We start from the raw sequence: 20,487 nt of genomic DNA, 5'->3' as shown, positions 1-20,487 counted from the left end.
AGATTGTATTATGACAGCTGTCATACCAGTGTGCATGTAAAAAAAACTTATCAAAATTGGTGAATTTTTGTGTAGCCATTTTAATATTGAAGATGGAAGAAAAAAAGCAACATCTTCGGCATATTATGCTTTATTATTTAAAGAAAGATAAAAACGCAACTGAAATGCAAAAAAAGATTTGTGCAGTATATGGAGAAGGTGCTGTGACTGATCGAACGTGTCAAAAGTGGTGGGCAAAGTTTCTTTTTGGAGATTTCTCGCTGGACCATGCCCCACAGTTGGGTAGACCAGTTGAAGTCGATAGCAATGAAATCAAGACATTAACTGAGAACAATCAATTTTATACCACGCAGCAGATAGCTGACACACTCAAAATATCCAAATCAAGCGTTGAAAATCATTTGCACCAGCTTGGTTATGTTAATCGCTTTGATGTTTGGGTTCCACATAAGGTAAGTGAAAAAAACCTTCTTGACCGTATTTCCACATGCAATTCTCTACTTAAATGTAAAGAAAATGTTCTGTTTTTAAAACAAATTGTGACGGGCAATGAAAAGTGGATACTGTACAAGAATGTGGAACAGAAGAGATCGTGGGGAAAATGAAAGGAACCACCACCAAGCACACCAAAGGCCGGTCTTCATCCAAAGAAAGTGATGTTGTGTACATGGTGGGATTGGAAGGGAGTCCTCTATTATGAGCTCCTTCTGGAAAACCAAACGATTAATTCCAAAAAGTACTTCTCCCAATTAGATCAACTGGAAACAGCACTCGACGAAAAGCAGAATTAGTCAACAGAAAACGCATAATCTTCCATCAGGATAACGCAAGACCGCATGTTTCTTTGATGACCAGGCAAAAACTGTTACAGCTTGGCTGGGAAGTTCTGATTCATCTGCCGTATTCACCAGACATTGCACCTTCAGATTTCCATTTATTTTGGTCTTTACAAAATGCTCTTAATGGAAAAAATTTCAATTACCTGGCAGACTGTTCCTGGCACCTGGAACAGTTCTTTGCTCAAAAAGATAAAACGTTTTCGGAAGATGGAATTACAAAGTTGCCTGAAAAATGGCAGAAGGTAGTGGAACAAAAGGGTGAATACATTGTTCAATAAAGTTCTTGGTGAAAATGAAAAATGTCTTTTTTTACTTTAGAACTGAAGGAACTTTTTGGCCAACCCAATAGATGGCCATCTTCTTCCTATGTCTTCACATCATTTTCCCTCCGTCCTTGTCTATGTCCATATTTCCTCTTCTTATAAGGACACTATTCATGTTGGATTAGAGCCTACCTAATGACCTCATTTTAATTTGATTACCTATGTAAGTACTCTACCTCCAAATGTGGTCACATTCTAAGGCACTGAGGCTTAGGACTTCATCAAATGAACCTTTGTGGGGACATAATTCATAAAAAGTGGAGACGAGCTTTTCCATAACAGATCATAATAAATCCTCAACCCCATTTTCCGGCAGCAGCCAAGGTGATGTTAATAGAGCTCCCAGTTTATAGTTAAGCAGACAGTTGCCCAACAGCCTCAAGGTTCTGCCCATGCATATACATTATCCTTGTGGAGCAGGAATGTTGGCCTGCCAGCATGTTCTCCTGCCAGCATGCTAAAAGTAGAGCCCTAGGGCATTGGCTGGCTGATTTTTAAGTACATGCTATTATAACTGTGACAAAACAATACTTTCTTCTTTGGAAATTGGCTCTTTCCTCATCTTGTGAAGTGCTACAAGAAGTATGAAGGGCTTTGATTGTTTTTATCATGATTATTATTGTTGAACTCTAGCTTAGATGATGATGAGTGTGTATTGCAGGAGCATCCTGGGGCTGGCACTTATAAGGAGGCTCTGGTATGAGTGCCCATTGAGAGGATCCTGGGGAAAGCCAGTGAGGCTCTTTCCAGGGTTTCTGTAAAGGTTCTTAGTAAGTAAAAGCATATACTTACCTTAATAGGGAAGTACTTTTGCAGATAGAAATCATTTGAAAGAGACAAAGCTCCAAGTCAGTATCAGGGGATTCCCAGGTTTTATCTTTGGTGGGCATCTGCTATTTGTGTTAAAGTGAGAGGGAGGCTTGTGCTCCTTGCGGAAAATGCCACCTTACTCTATCAGAATGACACTCAGGAGCTATAGGCTTAGCTTTCTTGTCTCCACCATTGACCAAAATGTTTAGTGTCTATAACTTAGGAAATCTTATCAACCATGACCCTCACGATTAGGAATGATACTATCCTGCATCAGGGCCTTCTTGGATTTATTCCTAGTTACCACGCTGTGAATACCGTGGTATAGAATATAGATTCCAGCAGGTGGCACAGGGGTGTTTGGATCTTTAGAGGATAATCTGATACTTTTGGCCTGATTATTATTAAGCACCTTCTGACTAAGTCACCTCATGGATTGTGTTGCTTAAATCAAGAGGTCATTTAATTTCTGTAATGCTGAGCTGAAGTTTCAGGCCATTTTCTACTTTTGCCTCATCAGACTTCAGAGACCAAGAAGTTGCTGTATTCTTAGAAGAAAATATTAACACACACTGGAAGCACCGATATTTGTCATGAGCAGTGAGTCACTGCAAGAAAGGGCAAAGAAAGCTGTAGAGTCAAGAATAAAAACACTTGGAAAAAGAATCCTAGCTTGGGGATGGAAATAATATAGCATTCACCCTAACAGAGAAAAATGGTTTGGGAAAATAGAGAGGTTTTTTTTTTTTTTCCTTTTTTATACTTAGACATAGATAATAGTAACCAAACACCCTTAAGTGATTAGAAACTTATGTCAGTTCCCAACCATTAAATCTTGAGTTATGGTTTGATGCATAGTTAAAACAGACAAAAAATAATTGTTTGCCAAAACATTTATTATTAATTTTTTACACAGTCCAATTATTTTAACAAGTATGTCTCCAAAGTAGTATCAATAGGCCTCAAAGGATTGTGGGCTGATAGGTCTTGTCAAAGGGCCTCCAGGGACATGCCCCTCTGTCCACAAACATTCCCCCTTCCCTTCCCCAAAATGCTCTGTGATCTCTGGTTGGCTCTAGAGCAAGGTAGTTGTTTACAGGATCCTGAGCAGGTCCCCTCTCAGCTAAAATTAACAAAGGTAGTAATATTCTCAAGCTCATCGAAGACTGGGGGAAAGGAACTGAGCACTACAGACTACAAGCAGACATGGTTTTAAGGTTTGAGCTCTGGAGTTGTTTGAGAAACACCTTGCTTTTGCTTCATGAGATTTTATATACTCATAGAGTTAAGTGTAAAAAAAAAAATCGAATTCAAATTCTAAGTCTTCAAGCTAAACCTTATTCTTAATAGATATTTCTTCCAGTTACGGGCTGATTTCACAGGGAGTTTTTCTGGAGAAGCCATTCCCCCTGCACTATTCAAGCGTTGTAAAAATTCAGTCCCCTGGCAGAATCTGTGCTAATTATGCTACAAAAAGTGACAAGATATTTGTAGGTAAATATTAATATAATTTAGGCCCAAGAAGAAATGCCAACTTGAACATCAAATATATCTGAACTCTCTACAAGATGGATCAACAAATTAAAAAACAGACCCATTCTTTTGAATCTCAAATCGACATAATATTCTTGTTACTTTTGAAAGCAATAAATGAACGTGTTCCCCAAACAAAACTCCTTAAAGAAATGAAATGGCTTACATGTTTTTAAAAAATGCACACCACATCTGCACCAAAGAGCAAAGACATCCTGCAGTAAAGAACTACTTAAGGAAGAATAAAAGGCAGGAGTACAAAGTACATGAAAGAGTGTAGCTTAAGATTTTGTAAAAAAGAGATATTCTAACACTAGAGAGTTTTCCCCCAACCGGAAACATTAGAGTCATTTGTTACTTAGTGTTTCTCGTTTTCCTTTGCTCGAAGCTTTGGAAGGTGTCGGGATTTGGCAGCATCTCTTAAAGGCGGTATTGAGATCGCTGCTCTTGGATGTACTCATAACAGAGAGCTGGAGCGCACCGGGGCACTGGCAAACCGACGCTTGCCGGGCTCCAGAACCTGCCGACGGCCCTTGTCCTCCTCCCAGACTTGGCTGCAGCTCTGCTCCTCCTGCTGCTGGCGGCAGAGCTGTTCTTCTTCCCGGAGTTTTCTCTCCCGCTCCTGCCGGCGCCTCAGCTCTTCCTGCCCCTCGCGCTGCCGCTGCTCTTCTTGCTCGAGGAACTTACTGTCCTTCTCCTGGACGCGTCGCTTTTCTAACTCTCGCTCCTGCCGGAGCCTCTGCTCTCCCTCTAGGAACTTCCTGTCTCTCTGCCTCGGACGTCTCTGTTCTTCCTCTTGCTCGGCGCGCCTAAGTTGTTCCCCCTGGGAGAAGGCATCCTCTAGCTCCTGGCGGCGCAGCTGTTCTTCCCTTTCCCGGCTGAGCTGTCCTCCTCGCGGAATTTTCTATCTCGCTCCCGGTGAAGCTGTTGCTCGCGTTCCGGCCGGCGCAGCTTCTGTTTCTCTTCGCGGAACTCTCTGTCTTCTTCCTGATGGCGTATTTTCTCTTTTCTTTCCAATCTCAGCAGCTGCTCTTCCTCTCGGAAATTTCTGTCCCGCCTTTTGGCTTCCTTTTGCTCCTCCCTCTCCAGCAGTTCTTCAGCTGGGAATTGCCTTTCGCGCTGTTGCCAGCTCCTCCTCTCTTGCTCTCGTTCTCTTACCTCTTCCTGTTCATCCTGCAGGGGCCACCGATCCTGATGGGATTGTCTCTCCCGCACCTGGGAATCATCCAGTTGCTGGATCTTTTCTTTATTCTCTCTGCGTTTGGAGTAAACCCTGTTCTTACGAACTTCATTTTCCTTTTTTTTTTTTTGCGGTACGCGGGCCTCTCACTGTTGTGGCCTCTCCCGTTGCGGAGCACAGGCTCCGGACGCGCAGGCTCAGCGGCCATGGCTCACGGGCCCAGCCGCTCCGCAGCATGTGGGATCTTCCCGGACCGGGGCACGAACCCGTGTCCCCTGCATCGGCAGGCGGACTCTCAACCACTGCGCCACCAGAGAAGCCCTCTGGGGGAGTTTTTTGAAGAAAAGTTTTTATTAAAATATAGTGGATTTACAATGTTGTGTTAGTTTCAGGGGTACAGCAAAGTGATTCAGATATATAATATATATGTATGTATATATATATATATTCTGTTTTAGATTCTTTTCCATTATAGGTTATTACAAGATATTGAGTATAATTGCCTATGCTATACAGTAGGTTCTTGCTGTTTATCTATTTTATATATAGTAGTGTGTATATTTTAATCCCAAGCTCCTAAATTAACCTTCCCCCCCTTCCCCTTTGGTAAACCAAGTTTGTTTTCTATGTCTGTGAGTCTATTTCAGTTTTGTAAATAGGTTCATTTGTATCATTTAAAAAATTCCCCATATAAGTAATATCATATTTGTTTTTCTCTGACTTACTTCACTTAGTGTGATAATCTCTAGGTCCATCCATGTTGCTGCAAATGGCATTATTTCATTCTTTTTTTAAGGCTGAGCAATATTTCATTGTGTATATATACCACATCTTTATCCATTCCTCTGTTGATGGACACTTAGGTTGCTTTCACGTCTTGGCCATTGTAAATAGCGCTGCTATGAACATTAGGGTGCATGTGTCTTTTTTTTTTTACATGTGTCTTTTTGATTTATGGTTTTCTCCAGATATATGCCCAGGAGTGGGATCGCTGGATCATATGGTAACTCTATTTTTAGTTTTTTAAGGAACCTCCATACTGTTCTCCATAGTGGCTGCACTAATTTACATTCCCACCAACAAACAGTGTAGGAGGGTTCCTTTTTCTCAGGGTAACTTTTAAGAATCCACATAGCTCAGGTCACAACACAGACCTATAAAATTAGAATTTCTGGGAATAGAATCCAGGCACCAGGGATTTTTTAGAACTCTCTTGATGATAAAGTGGCAGCCAAGGTAGAGAAGCACTTGGCATAAGGAAGGAAGAGTGGGAAAAGCCTCATAAAATGTGGCATAAAGGGAGGAGAAGCTCACGAGGGAGCCTAGGAAGAAGTTTCCTGAGAAGTAGGAGAAACTGGAGTGAAGGGGGTATGGATACTTAGGGTGTGAGAGGTAAAGAAGAAAGGGGTGCACACCCCTCTTCTACATAATCTTCAGTTGCTTCTTAAAATGGCCCTTTCCTATAGGTACCTAATCTGTTTCCTATTCCCTGCATTTAACTGGGTAGATGTTCATCTGTGTCTCTACTCAAACTACTCCTGATGCCCAGGATTCCTGCCCTTTTCCAGATGTCAGTCCACATCCATTCCACGTATAAGACTTGGTTCAAAGCTCTTCCTCCAAAGATCTGGTTAATTTTATGAGATTCTGATTGCTCCTATTTAGATAGTCCCTTATGCATTTAGTTGTTTATCAAAGATGGCCAGCTATGGGGCAGTGCAGAGTCCTGGACATAGACACTGTGGATCCGGGTTCAAGTCCTGGCTCTGCTGCGAGTTAATTGTCTGGAACTTTCCAGTGATGTCATTAAAGCTCATTAGTTTCTTTACTGTAAGGTATTCAAATTTATAACTACTTTGAAGGGTTGATAGAAGTTTTATGGGTGAGAATGTAAGAACTCTAGACATGTGTTATAGTATAGGGTAGTATTATTAAATTTTACACTTGTTAGAAGCTTGCTTTGCAATCATCCTGAAGTCTCTCTCTCTCTGCGTATTTGTTTGATTTTCTAACTGTATTATAAACTCCTTAAAGTTTTGACTTTAAAAACGGCTGTTTTGTTTCTTTTCTGCCTCCCTAAAAGGGACTTAGTGTGCTGTTGAGATTCTTAGGCAGCCATATGTTTGCAGGCTCATGCTGGTTAACCAAGTGCAGCATCCCTGATGATGTTGCTTCCGGGTGCAGGAAACTTTGTGCAGGGACCAAGAGTCAGATGACCGCCTGCACAGACATGGATATCATTTGGGTCACTATCATCTAGTCCAGATCTGTAGGCTCCAAACACACAAGGGAAAAAGTCTAGGTATGTACAGGAAATGGGAAAGGATTGAGGCAAAACCATCTGATGGCTCTCTCCAGCTTGTTCTGAGGAAAATTCAGAATCCTTAAGCCTACCAGACATGATTAGTGGGTCTACAGAATGACTTCTCTGACCTTGCCTCCTGTGACTCACCCCTTGCTCATTTTGTATCCACTTGTCACTTTACTATTTCCTGAACATACCCAGCAGCATGCTGCCTCAGAGCTTTTGCAGCTGCTGTTCCCTCTGCCTGGAATGCTCTTCTCCAGGCATTTGTTTCTTTCCTTTACCTTCTCCAGGTCTTTGCTCCAATGTTACTTTCTCAGCAGACCTACCCTGACCACCTTATTTAAAATTGTGACCCTCAACCTTCCTTATCTTCCTGCATTCCCTTTTTTCCACTGTAGAAATTGTCATTATCTGATGTAAGATGTATTTTACTAATTTGTTTCCTATTGTCTCTCCATTAGGATGTAAATTCTACAAGAACCAAATTTTCTATGTTTTTTTTTTAAACTGCTGCATCCCTGGTGCCTGGATGATTCTTGGAACATAGTAAGTACTCAATATTTGTTGATGAATGAATAAATTAGTAAATGAATGAATGAATAAAGTTTACTTATCAATGGCCAAGATATTTTGAACTGGTAGAGACCCATTAGGTCAAGGAATCTGACTCTATTCCTTACTTTGGTTTCCTCTTGGTTTCTTTACAAGGTTTTATTTAATCAAATTACGGTGAAAACTCGTATTAATTCCTGTGGAACAATGGCTCTTTAGCCTTCTGGATTTTGTTTGTTTGTTTTCTCTCAAAGGGAATAAATCCTAAAGAGGAGTTTCCTGAATCTTACTTCAAGCTCTCTCCTCTTCTTTTTTTTTTTTGCGGTATGCGGGCCTCTCACCGTTGGGGCCTCTCCCGTTGCGGAGCACAGGCTCCGGACGCGCAGGCTCAGCGGCCATGGCTCACGGGTCCAGGTGCTCTGCGGCATGTTGGATCTTCCCGGACCAGGGCACGAACCCGTGTCCCCTGCATCGGCAGGGGGACTCTCAACCACTGCGCCACCAGGGAAGCCCTCTCTCCTTTTATAACTCCTGAATGTGGCTCCTAGTCTTCCTACCTGTCTTTGGAAGAAATTTTCTAAAAATAGCCAGCCTTTCCTTTGAACTTCAAAGACCAATGAAGAGAGAGAATTAGGAAAATGTGGTTTGTATATATGTCAGAACTCTCTGATGAGGTTGATAGGGTTGGAAGAGTTTGGATGAATTTTCAGAAGCTAAAACAATGAGGTACTAGTGAAGGGATATTTGAACTTGCCTCTACTTCTTTCAGAGTGAATGTACAAGTGCATGAACCATTGGTCCTACCCAAGAGAGCTGCTGCGGTATGATCCAAAAGCCCCTTGGTTCTATGCTCAGACACATGGAGGGATTAAATGTGAAGTTCGATTTCTTATCTGACTCACCACAAACTCATCCAGCTACACCATAGGTGGGAGTAAGGCACATAAGTGACAATATCTCAGAGCTTTATTGTTTTAAAACCAGTTCTGACAGAGGTTGGGAAACCATCTGGCAAGAACACCAAGGTACAAACAGTGACAGCTTTATTTCTTCTTTTCCGAGTTGGATTCTAGTACTGGCACAAAAACAGAAATATAGATCAATGGAACAGGATAGAAAGCCCAGAGATAAACCCACGCACATATGGTCACCTTATTTTTGATAAAGGAGGCAAGAATATACAATGGAGAAAAGACAGCCTCTTCAAAAAGTGGTGCTGGGAAAACTGGACAGCTACATGTAAAAGAATGAAATTAGAACACTCCCTAACACCATATACAAAAATAAACTCAAAATGGATTAAAGACCTAAATGTAAGGCCAGAAACTATCAAACTCTTTAGGAAAACATAGGCAGAACACTCTATGACGTAAATCACAGCAAGATCCTTTATGACCCACCTCCTAGAGAAATGGAAATAAAAACGAAAGTAAACCAATGGGACCTAATGAAACGTAAAAGCTTTTGTACAGCAAAGGAAACCATAAACAAGACCAAAAGACAACCCTCAGAATGGGAGAAAATATTTGCAAATGAAGCAACTGACAAAGGATTAATCTCCAAAATTTACAAGCAGCTCATTCAGCTCAATATCAAAAAAACAGACAACCCAATCCAAAAATGGGCAGAAGACCTAAATAGACATTTCTCCAAAGAAGATATACAGATTGTGAACAAGCACATGAAAGGATGTTCAACATCACTAATCATTAGAGAAATGAAAATCAAAACTGCAATGAGGTATCACCTCACACCAGTCAGAATGGCCATCATCAAAAAATCTACACACAATAAATGCTGGAGAGGTTGTGGAGAAAAAGGAACCCTTTTGCACTGTTGGTGGGAATCTAAATTGATACAGCCACTATGGAGAACAGTATGGAGGTTCCTTAAAAAACTAAAAATAGAACTACCATACCACCCAGCAATCCCACTACTGGGCATATACCCTGAGAAAACCATAATTCAAAAAGAATCATGTACCACAATGTTCATTGCAGTTCTGTTTACAATAGCCAGGACATGGAAGCAACCCAAGTGTTCATCGACAGATGAATGGATAAAGAAGATGTGGCCCATGTATACAATGGAATATTACTCAGCCATAAAAAGAAACGAAATTGAGTTATTTGTAGAGAGGTGGATGGACCTAGAGTCTGTCATACAGAGTGAAGTAAGTCAGAAAGAGAAAAACAAATACCGTATGCTAACACATATATATGGAATCTTAAAAAAAAAAAAGTTCTGAAGAACCTAGGGGCAGGACAGGAATAAAGACGCAGACGTAGAGAATGGACTTGAGGACACGGGGAGGGGGAGGGGTAAGCTGGGACGAAGTGAGAGAGTGGCATGGACTTATATATACTACCAAATGTAAAATAGATAGCTAGTGGGAAGCAGCCGCATAGCACAGGGAGATCAGCTCGGTGCTTTGTGACCGCCTGGAAGGGTGGGATAGGGAGGGTGGGAGGCAGGGAGACGCAAGAGGGAAGAGATATGGGAACATATGTATATGTATAACTGATTCATTTTGTTTTAAAGCAGAAACTAACACACCATTGTAAAGCAATTATACCCCAATAAAGATGTTAAAAAAATTTCAATTTTCTTAAATTTACCAAGGCTTGATTTGTGACCCAAGATATGATCTATGCTGAGAATGTTCCATGAGCACTTGAGAAGAAAGTGTATTCTGTTGTTTTTGGATGGAATGTCCTATAAATACCAATTAAGTCCATCTTGTTTAATGTATCATTTAAAGCTTGTGTTTCCTTATTTATTTTCATTTTGGATGATCTGTCCATTGGTGAAAGTGGGGTGTTAAAATCCCCTACTATTATTGTGTTACTGTCGATTTCCCCTTTTATGGCTGTTAGAATTTGCCTTATGTATTGAGGTGCTCCTATGTTGGGTGCATAAATATTTACAATTGTTATATCTTCTTCTTGGATTGATCCCTTGATCATTATGTAGTGTCCTTCTTTGTCTCTTGTAACAGTGTTTTAAAGTCTATTTTGTCTGATATGAGAATTGCTACTCCAGCTTTCTTTTGATTTCCATTTGCATGGAATATCTTTTTCCATCCCCTCACTTTCAGTCTGTATGTGTCCCTAGGTCTGAAGTGGGTCTCTTGTAGACAGCATATATACGGCTCTTGTTTCGTATCCATTCAGCCAGTCTATGTCTTTTGGTTGGAGCATTTAATCCATTTATATTAAAGGTAATTATTGATATGTATGCTCCTATTACCATTTTCTTAATTGTTTTGGGTTTGTTATTGTAGGTCTTTTCCTTCTTTTGTGTTTCCTGCCTGGAGAAGTTCCTTTAGCATTTGTTATAAAGCCGGTTTGGTGGTGCTGAATTCTCTTAGCTTTTGCTTGTCTGTAAAGGTTTTAATTTCTCTGTTGAATCTAAATGAGATCCTCACTGGGTAGAGTAATCTTGGTTGTAGGTTTTTCCCTTTCATCACTTTAAATATGTCCTGCCACTCCCTTCTGGCTTGCAGAGTTTCTGCTGAAACATCAGCTGTTAACCTTATGGGGATTCCCTTGTATGTTATTTGTTGTTTATCCCTTGCTGCTTTTAATATTTTTTCTTTGTATTTAATTTTTGATAGTTTGATTAATATGTGTCTTGGTGTGCTTCTCCTAGGATTTATCCTGTATGGGACTCTCTGTGCTTCCTGGGCTTGATTGACTATTTCCTTTCCCATGTTAGGGAAGTTTTCAACTATAATCTCTTCAAATATTTTCTCAGACCCTTTCTTTTTCTATTCTTCTTCTGGGATCCCTATAATTAGAATGTTGGTGTGTTTAATGTTGCCCCAGAGGTCTCTGAGACTGTCCTCAGTTCTTTTCATTCTTTTTTCTTTATTCTGCTCGGCAGTAGTTATTTCCACTATTTTATCTTCCAGGTCACTTACCCGTTTTTCTGCCTCAGTTATTCTGCTATTGATTCATTCTAGAGACTTTTAAATTTCATTTATTGTGTTGTTCATCATTGTTTGTTTGCTCTTTAGTTCTTCTAGGTCCTTGTTAAACGTTTCTTGTATTTTCTCCAACGTATTTCCAAGACTTTGGATCATCTTTACTATCATTACTCTGAATTCTTTTTCAGGTAGACTGCCTATTTCCTCTGCATTTGTTTGGTCTGGTGGGTTTTTATCTTGCTCCTTCATCTGCTGTGTGTTTCTCTGTCTTCTCATTTTGTTTAACTTACTCTGTTTGGGGTCTCCTTTTCTCAGGCTGCAGGTTCGTAGCTCCCGTTGTTTTTGGTGTCTGCCCCCAGTGGGTGAGATTGGTTCAGTGGCTTGTGTAGGCTTCCTGGTGGAGTGGACTGGTGCCTGTGTTCTGGTGGGTGGGGCTGGATCTTGTCTTTCTAGTGGGCAGTACCACGTCCGGTGGTGTGTTTTGGGGTGTCTGTGAACTTAGTATGATTTTAGGCAGCCTCTCTGCTAATGGGTGGGGTTGTGTTCCTGTCTTGCTAGTTGATTGGCGTGGGGTATCCAGCACTGGAGCTTGCTGGCCGTTGTCATGGAGCTGGGTCTCAGCGTTGAGACGGAGATCTCTGGGAGAGCTCTCGCCAATTGATATTACATGGGACATGGGGCCAGAAGGTCTCTGGTGGTCCAGTGTCCTGAAGTTGGCTCTCCCACCTTGGAGGCTCAGGCCTGACACCTGGCTGGAGTATCAAGACCTTGTCAGCCACACGGCTCAGAAGAAAAGGGAGAAAAAAAGAAAGAAAAAAAAATTGAAAGAAAATTATTAAAATTAAAGAAAATAATAAAAAGAAGGGAGCAACCAAACCAATGAACAATTCTACCAATTATAACAAGTGCTAAACTAAGATAAACATAAAAATCAGAAGCAGATCAGTCGCAGACAGCAAACCCCAAGTCTACAGTTGCTCCCAAAGTTCACGACCTCAATTTTGGGGTGATTCGTTGTCTATTCAGGTATTCCACAGATGCAGGGTACATGAGGTTGATTGTGGGGATTTAATCCGCTGCTCCTGAGCCTGTACAGAGAAATTTACCTTTCTTTTCTTTGTTTGCACGGCTCCTGGAGTTCGGCTTTGGTTTTGGCCCTGCCTCTGTGTGTAGGTGGCCCTCTGGCATCTGTTCCCGCGCGGACAGGAGGTGGTTAAAGCAGCGGCTGATTAGTGTGCTTCTGCTCACTCAGACTGGGGAGAGGGAAGGGTATGGTAGTCATAATTGGGATGCGGGGCAAGCCTGCAGCTGCAGAGGCCGGTGTGACATTGCAACAGCCCGAGGCACACAGTGTGTTCTCCCTGGGAAGTTGTCCCTGGATCACGGGACCCTGGCAGTGGCAAGATGCACAGGCTCCCGGGGGACGTGTGGATAGTGACCTCTCCGCTTTGCCCTCCGCACCCCTGTGGCTGTGCTCTCCTCCATGGCTCCGAAGCTTCTCCCCTCTGCCCCCCGCAGTCTCCGCCAATGAAGGGGCTTCCTAGTGTGTGGAAACCTTTCCTCCTTCACAGCTCCCTCACACTGGTGCAAGTCCCATCCCCATTCTTTCGTCTCTGTTTTTTCTTTTGCCCTACCCAGGTACATGGGGAGTTTCTTGCCTTTTGGGAAGTCTGAGGTCTTCTGCCAGCGTTCAGTAGGTGTCCTGTAGGAGTTGTTCCACATGTAGATGTATTTCTGATGTATTTGTGGGGAGGAAGGTGATCTCCACGTCTTACTCCTCCACCATCTTGAAGGTCCCTGTGATGCTATATTTTAAGGCAAATATCAAGAAATGAACCTAGTAGAATTCTATTAATACCTTCCAAAAATGAGTATGCTCAATTAAATTCATATTTGTGGATTGATATCAGTATTTGGCAATATGTATCCATGTGAGAAGACATTTTAAAATATGAAATATGTAAAATTTCATTACACAGCAGCAAAAGCAGATGCATATTTGCAATAGACTTTGGTGTTAGGAAAAAATAACTTTGAGCTTCAATTAAATGAAATATTACCCCTTAAAAAGGAATTGCAATTTTTCTCATTGGTAGACCTCTATTAAAAAAATTGTATTCAATTATTATTTTTATATTTCGAATTTTGTCAAAAGATGGTGGAAATTTGTTTTCCCTCTTGTTATGTATAAATAACTATGTAATATAGTCACAAATGCCTAAAATATTTATTATCTGGCTTTTACAGAAAGTGTTGGTCCACCCCTAATTTCATCTATACTGGAACTGTCCAGGGCCAAAACAAACAAGCAGACAGGCAAGGACCAAAAGATCCCATTTTCTTGAATCTCAGTTAATACTTAAATCCTTAGTTGAATGAATGTAACAAAACAGAAACAGACTCAAAGATACAGAGAACAAACCCGTTGTTACCAGAGAGAAGAAGGGTGGGGGAAGAACAAAGCAGGTGAAGGGGATTAAGAGGTGTAACCAACTAGGTATAAACTAAATAAATTAACAAGGATGTAATGTACAGCACAGGGAATATAGCTAATATTTTATAATAACTTTATATGGAGTATAATCTATAGAAATATTGAATCACTATGTTGTACACATGAAACTAATATAATATCGTAAGTCAACTACATTTCAATTTTTAAAATGTTCTTAGTCTTGCAGTTTAGTTGATTTTTTTTTTTGTGCTGCCATATCATCAGTGAAGAGCAAGGTCATCAGGTCATTGTGAAAATCAATTTTAATTTGCTGTGAGTCAGTTCTGTACAACAGAATAATTAAGCCCTTTATTTGCAGAAAGAAACCCAAGGTTTTCAATAAAGAAACCCAAGGCTTTAGTGGTCTGAATTGGCTAAGCAGATTTTTGGTTTATGGGAACTGTCTCCTCTGAAGCAGGTAAATGCCTCTGGGCATGGGAAGGGCAGAGGTTGAGGAAATCCTCTGGACTGCTTGAAGTGGCTGTGGAAGGGAGTGAGTTCAGAGGCCTTTGAGCATACCTCGGATGATGGGAGAGAACAGAGGGGCCTCCTGAGTGGGGACAGAACCCTGGGATCCAGGCAGGAACGAGGCATGGTCTGTAGCTCAGCTCAGCCCCCTCCCTGGGTCAGAGCTGATGCTTCTCCTTCTGTGTTCCCTCAGACCTCTTTTCTCTGCTCTTTGTATGTTTGTGTTCAAGAAGGCGGGCCGTAACACTTTTACCGATGAGGAAAATGAAGCTCAGAAAAGCTAAGTAACGAATCAGTAACTTAACTGACATAGTCAGTATAAGGTGGAGCGAGGGCTTAACCCAGGACTCTGCCTCCCAATGCAGTTCCCTTGCTCTCTGACTAGCACTATGCTGAACACGGTTAGGTTCTGAGCCCTGTTGCTTGATTGATCGGAGGGTCCCTGAGAGGACTTTCCCATTCAAATGCTACTGTGCTGCAAACCCAGCATTAGATTTGCTCATTGCTTTCTTGAAGCACCCTGTTTCAAAATGTGGATTGGTATCTTAAGGCATTAACACTCTTAAGTAACTTCTTTTCTTTGTTTACTCACATCCAAGACAAGAATGTTCATGTTAGGAGTTTTACAACCAGAGAGGACAAGTGTTCTGAAAAGGTAAGTGAGGGAGGCTAAAGTCAGATTTTCCTTTTTCATAGTTTTGTTCAGGGCCTCACAGGACTCATGTCACATGAAAACCTGTTCTCCTTCTGAGGGAAGGGAGAAATGAATCTGGACTCTTCCAGGTAATCTCAGCGGTTGGTCTGCACCTCACAAAATGCAGGCCCGTCCCTGTGCCCCTCCCCATGGTGGTGTCCAGCCTCTGATGGAGGAGGCCCTTCCCAACAGGCAGCCTGTCCCACACCTGGGTAGTTCCAGCTGTGGGGAATATCCATCTGCTTGGAGCTATAATCTACCTGTGAACTCTGCTCCTTGGCTCCCATTCTGCCTTCTGAAACAATGTAATTCAAGGCTCATAAAATTCTTCCTCCTTCTTTCTGATTTCAGAAACAATTGTCCAGTCTCCCTCTTACATCTCCTCTTCTCTGTTTCTATCTCTTCTGTTAACTTTTTGTCACGCGACGAGGTCTCCGGAACACTCACAGTCCTGGCTGCCGGCTCTGGTTATGCTGTAGTTTGTCAACTCCTCTCATAAAGCTGGCACTCAGAACTCATTAGTCACATTAATTCATGTTTATTTATTCAACAAACATTTATGCGAGCTTGCTCTGTGCTGAGTCCTGGGCACGTGTCTGGGGGATGTAAGGTCAGATTCAGTTCCTGACCGTGGTGCTGATCAATTTAATAATCAAGTAATCAGACTCATTCTCTCACTTCCAGTCTGTCTGTCTCACCCCCTTTTCTTCTCTTTGAGGAAGACGCAGGCAGAGACAGGCCAAAGTTGCACAAAAAGAGTCTTGGCAAAGGCTCTGGAGGAGTTTTGAGGCACATCTCTCTAGACTCAGCCAGTTCTGGGGAATGTCTGGGCGGCCGTTTTTCACAGATGTCACGGGGTGCCCCTCAGTTCCCTCTAATGTCTTTCCTGGCCCCAGAGCATCAGTTTGAACCAAGGCGGGATCAGTTGTCCCAGGCTGGCCCACTGGCTGAGTCTCAGAGTTCTGGCTCCACTGTGGTTGGAGATGGTGCAGGTCAGTGTGGCCCCTCTTGCCAGCCTCAGTGTAGTGACAGCTCGGGTGCAGACCGCATGGCAGTAGCGAAGGAGGCTTTGCTCCGTGGAAACTTGGGCTCCTCCCCTGGGCTCATAAATAACAAAAGAGGCCAACTGATAACAGTATTATTGTTACTCTTTTTTTTTTTTTACCTGAGTGGCACCTTTATTGCACTTGGTGAACCTACATTGACATGTCATTATCACCCAAGGTCCATAGTTTACATTAGTGATTATTGTTACTCTTGTTGCTCATGTTTCATTATTGTTATTACTGTGCACTCATTGTTCTGATCATGAAAAATCTAATGAGGAGTTTCATCTCAGCCAGACACCCTGGGGCCTGGTAGTTCACCCAGGTCAGAAGAAGCCAGAGGGCATTCTGAAAGGGCCATACCTGAAGAGTATGCCCCCCCTCCCCCAGGTGACAGAGCTGGAGCTGGAGCTGGAGCTGGTGGCAGGGTTCTGACTTTACAGAGGATGAGGCACATTGGGATGAGAAGACTGAACGGCCCCTTAGTCAGACTTGAAAGGAGTTTAATTTCAACCTATCTCCCACATGGTAGGTCAGGCAGCATGGGGCCCACCCCCAATGTTCCTTCCTGCCCGAAGCACTGAAGACCGGGATTTGGACTGTGACCCAGTTATTAGAAGGGAAGTGGGTTATAAGGTCAAAAGAGCTCAAGATCGAGGCCAAAATTAATAGGCACAGAAAGTCTGGAAGATAATAAAAGGTAGAGGGACGGTGATATGATGGAGTCTTAGGTTCCTCCTGGGCCTTGGATTCTTGCTTTGAAATCTGTTTGTCCTCCTAGCCCTGGAGCACTTTGGAGCTGGGGTTGAGCACTAATCAGCCACTCAACCCTGGGTTCTAGTGCAGAGTCCTTCACTGCCAGACCATCTGCCCTTGGGCTAATTATTACCTCTCTGTTCCAGCTTCCACTTTTGTTGACTCAGGAGCCATAGAGGGGAAGTATGAGTGTCTATAGACACCTGGTGAAAGTTCAGAGGAATTAAAGCCACTGCCGTCAGGGAACAGAGCCCTGTATACATTGCTCAGGTGTGTTTCACGTGCCCCAAAGCACAGCCTGGGTTTGGAAGCTAAGTTAGTCAATCTGATATTTGTCTGAGGAGTTCATCCTGGGAAGATGGTCCTGTTTTCTAATTCAGGTTTGTCTAGAAATTTATCCTTGTTCCTGGCTCAAACGTTCACATTTGGTTTGATTTTACTATTCTCAAGACTTCTGCAAAACACTTCCTTTCTTGGTCCCACAGATTTTATTCTAGAGATAAAATGCTTGTGGATCTGGGACTAACACAGCATGTGAAACATACCAGAAGTATTATGGTGTTTAGCAAGTCTTTTGAGTTCCTATTATCATCCCCATTTTATAGATGAAAAAACTGCGGAACAGAGGTTAAATGACCTACCCAAGGTCACATAGCTAGTCATGGAGAGGGAGAGGATTTGAACACAAACGGTATACTCTAAATCTCTACTTTTTTTTTTTTTTTTTTTGCGGTACACGGGCTTCTCACTGTTGTGGCCTCTCCTGTTGCGGAGCACAGGCTCCGGACGCGCAGGCTCAGCGGCCATGGCTCATGGGCCCAGCTGCTCCGTGGCATGTGGGATCTTCCCGGACCGGGGCACGAACCCGTGTCCCCTGCATCGGCAGGCGGACTCTCAACCACTGCGCCACCAGGGAAGCCCCTAAATCTCTACTTTTAACTTTGAATAAACCACTGACTGATTGACAGTCATGTATGTTTCCTGAGGGATCCCGGAAAAGGTCTTACTCCAATATATGTTTTCCATCAAGGGTGTATAATTGTATAGTGTTTACCATCAAGCTTTGCCCCTTCTCAGTTTCTTATAGTACCTATGAAGGGTTACATCAATCCATGAAAGAGAATTTATTCATTAGATGTCTTCATCGTCTTATTGAATGGAAGTGGTAGAGGGGCTAGAAGGAATTGTTGCACTGTACAACGAAATGTCAATAAATCGCATCCTACCCCCTGCTCTATTTCTGAACAGGGTTGGAAAATTAAACAGGAAGAAAGTGTGGTAGCCAGAATGCCACTTTCTTGCTGATAGACATTCAGTTATAGGCTGTGGCTCAAGGTCTGTTGTTAGGGCTTGCTCATGGTAGACCCCATGGTTAGGCAGAGTTACCCACCTAATGCCAGCCCTGGGCTGGGGCAGGCCTCCCTGCACAGATGTAGGTCCCTGTTATGGCATGGAGGATCTCTGCAGCTCCCAGTAGAAGAAGGGCAGACCTGACGCTTACAAAATTTAGCAATCAGTTAAGTCTTTCTACCATTTCGGGGGCAAAGACAAGAAAGGGGTGGAAAGAGGTCAGGCGTGGGGAAAGGCACTCACATCCTGCAGAGACCTTAGACCTTCTAGTCATGCCCTCTTATCCTACAGATACAACAGAATTCCAGGGAAGGGAAAAGACTCTGATAAGCAAGTGCTGCAAGGTCATCAGGGAGAGGAGCTAGGAAACTAGATATCCTAAACTGGGGACAGAATCCACCTACTTTGCATTACTTAGTTCTCCAGGAAGAATGAGCAGTGGGAATGCCCCAAGACCTGGTGTGCAAGGGCCCTGGTGGGAAGGGGAAAGAGGACAGAAGCAGTGAAACCGGGGTGAGTGTGCCTACAGAATAGGGCATAGAGTGACCCCTCAGCACTTCAGAGCATCGGGTATTGGAGTCAAACTTTCTCTCCCCTGCTGTCCTCCTCACAGCTCCACCTAGTGTCAGTGTGGAAGCTGGAAGGACTGCTTGAGATGACCCACTCTATTGGTCAGAGTTCTCCAGACAGACAGAACGAGTAGGATGTGTATATATGTAGGAAAAGGTTTATTGTAAGAAATTGGTTCATGCAGTTATGGAGGCAGCCAAGTCCAAAATCTGCAGCTTGGAGACCCAGGAAATCCCATGGTACAGATGAAGTCTGAAGGCATTCCACTGGAGAATTCCCTCTTGCTCAGGTTGGTGGCTCTTTTTATTCTATTCAGACCTTTAGCTGATTGGATGACACCCACTCAAAGTGCACTGATTTAAATGCTAATGTCAGGCAAAAACTCCCTGCAAGTTGACGCATAAAATTAACCATCACACCCACGTATTCCCCTCATCGTCCTTGTAGGGCTGATAGTTTTCCCGGATTTACGTCATTTGAGTACCACTACCATGATTTTTTAGTGCAACATCTGTTTATTTTTTATTCAATATCTCCTTTAAACCAATGTTAACCACTCACTTTAAAAAAGTTAGCCTCATAGCAAAATAATATTCAAGAAAAGGGGTTGTTGTACTCGTAATTTCTTTCTAAAACACCCAAGAGTAAATAAGTCAAGCATTTCAAAAAAGCGTACTTAGCACCTAAAACCATCTTGCATCCTCCTTTTGGGAAACACTGTAATCAGGGCTGCAGTTGAGGAAAGAGCTCGAGGCCCCGCCTGACCACCAGGGGACGCAGTTGTTCGCCTTCCCGGAAGCCCGGGCTTTTATCCCACCTGGGGGTCTCCCCCACACCCCTCGGGGCGCTGTGCTCTCTGCCCTGGAGTGGCTGCCCCGGAGCGCCCAGACCCGGGCCTCCTGAGAGGCCCAGAGCTGAGCCCTGCGGCGCCAATGGGGAGGGGCTGCTGGGGCTTGTCGGGGTGGTCAGGCCTGGACTAAGCGCGGCGTCCTCCGAGATGCGGAGGATCCTCGGAGCAGGGGCCTCCCCGCGTCGGAGGTGGAGCGTGCGGGGTGGGCGGGCAGCCCGGCGGCCTCCTGCGTAGCCCTTCGCCCGCTCGGTGGTGCGCCTGGAAACTGCGAGAGGCCATGCCTCAGGCATCCGCCCTCAAAAGCGCTGGTGCCCGTGGCGTCCCCCGGCCTGGCCTGGCCTCGTCTCGGAGGAAGTAGAGGAAGCTGCTTCTGGGAAGAGGGATTGCACTTCTGGAGAGGGGGCGGGGCCCACCCTCTCAGCTGAGAAAGGCAGGTGGGAGCGTCTGAGGCCTGGAAACAGCTTACATGGCCTTCTGGGGAGCGTCCTCCTTCTTCTCTGAGGTGAGCAGGATGAACCGGGCGGCCCTGGGAGCCAGAGCCCAGGACTGAGGTCGTGCCTGGCTTGGGGGGTGGGCTGGTTGGTCTGGCACACCTGCCGGCACAGGTACGCTAGGCCTCCCCAAGCGCCGCGTGCACATCACGTCTTGGTTTTTCTTATCAATATTTTAATTTAGATGGGTTCACTGTTTTACTTAAACGAAAACATTTATTTTAAAAACAAACTTTCTGGGACTTCACTGGTGGCGCAGTGGTTAAGAATCCACCTGCCAATGCAGGGGACACGG

General features: G+C 43.5%; 1 protein-coding gene across 1 annotated transcript; it reads right to left on the bottom strand.

Annotated features, from left to right (window-relative positions):
- Positions 1-2,853: 2,853 nt before the first annotated feature.
- TCHH (trichohyalin) lies at positions 2,854-19,991 on the bottom strand. Its single transcript, XM_070045079.1, is given in 4 exon segments — positions 2,854-3,967; positions 3,969-4,390; positions 4,393-4,778; positions 19,669-19,991. Coding segments are annotated over 4 exon segments (1,173 nt in total). The 3' UTR covers positions 2,854-3,925.
- Between the last annotated feature and the right edge of the window lie 496 nt (positions 19,992-20,487).

Source organism: Globicephala melas, chromosome 1 (genome assembly GCF_963455315.2).
Source record: "Globicephala melas chromosome 1, mGloMel1.2, whole genome shotgun sequence".
In the NCBI taxonomy this organism is placed as follows: Eukaryota; Metazoa; Chordata; class Mammalia; order Artiodactyla; family Delphinidae; genus Globicephala; species Globicephala melas.
This window is presented reverse-complemented; position numbering and strand designations above follow the sequence as displayed.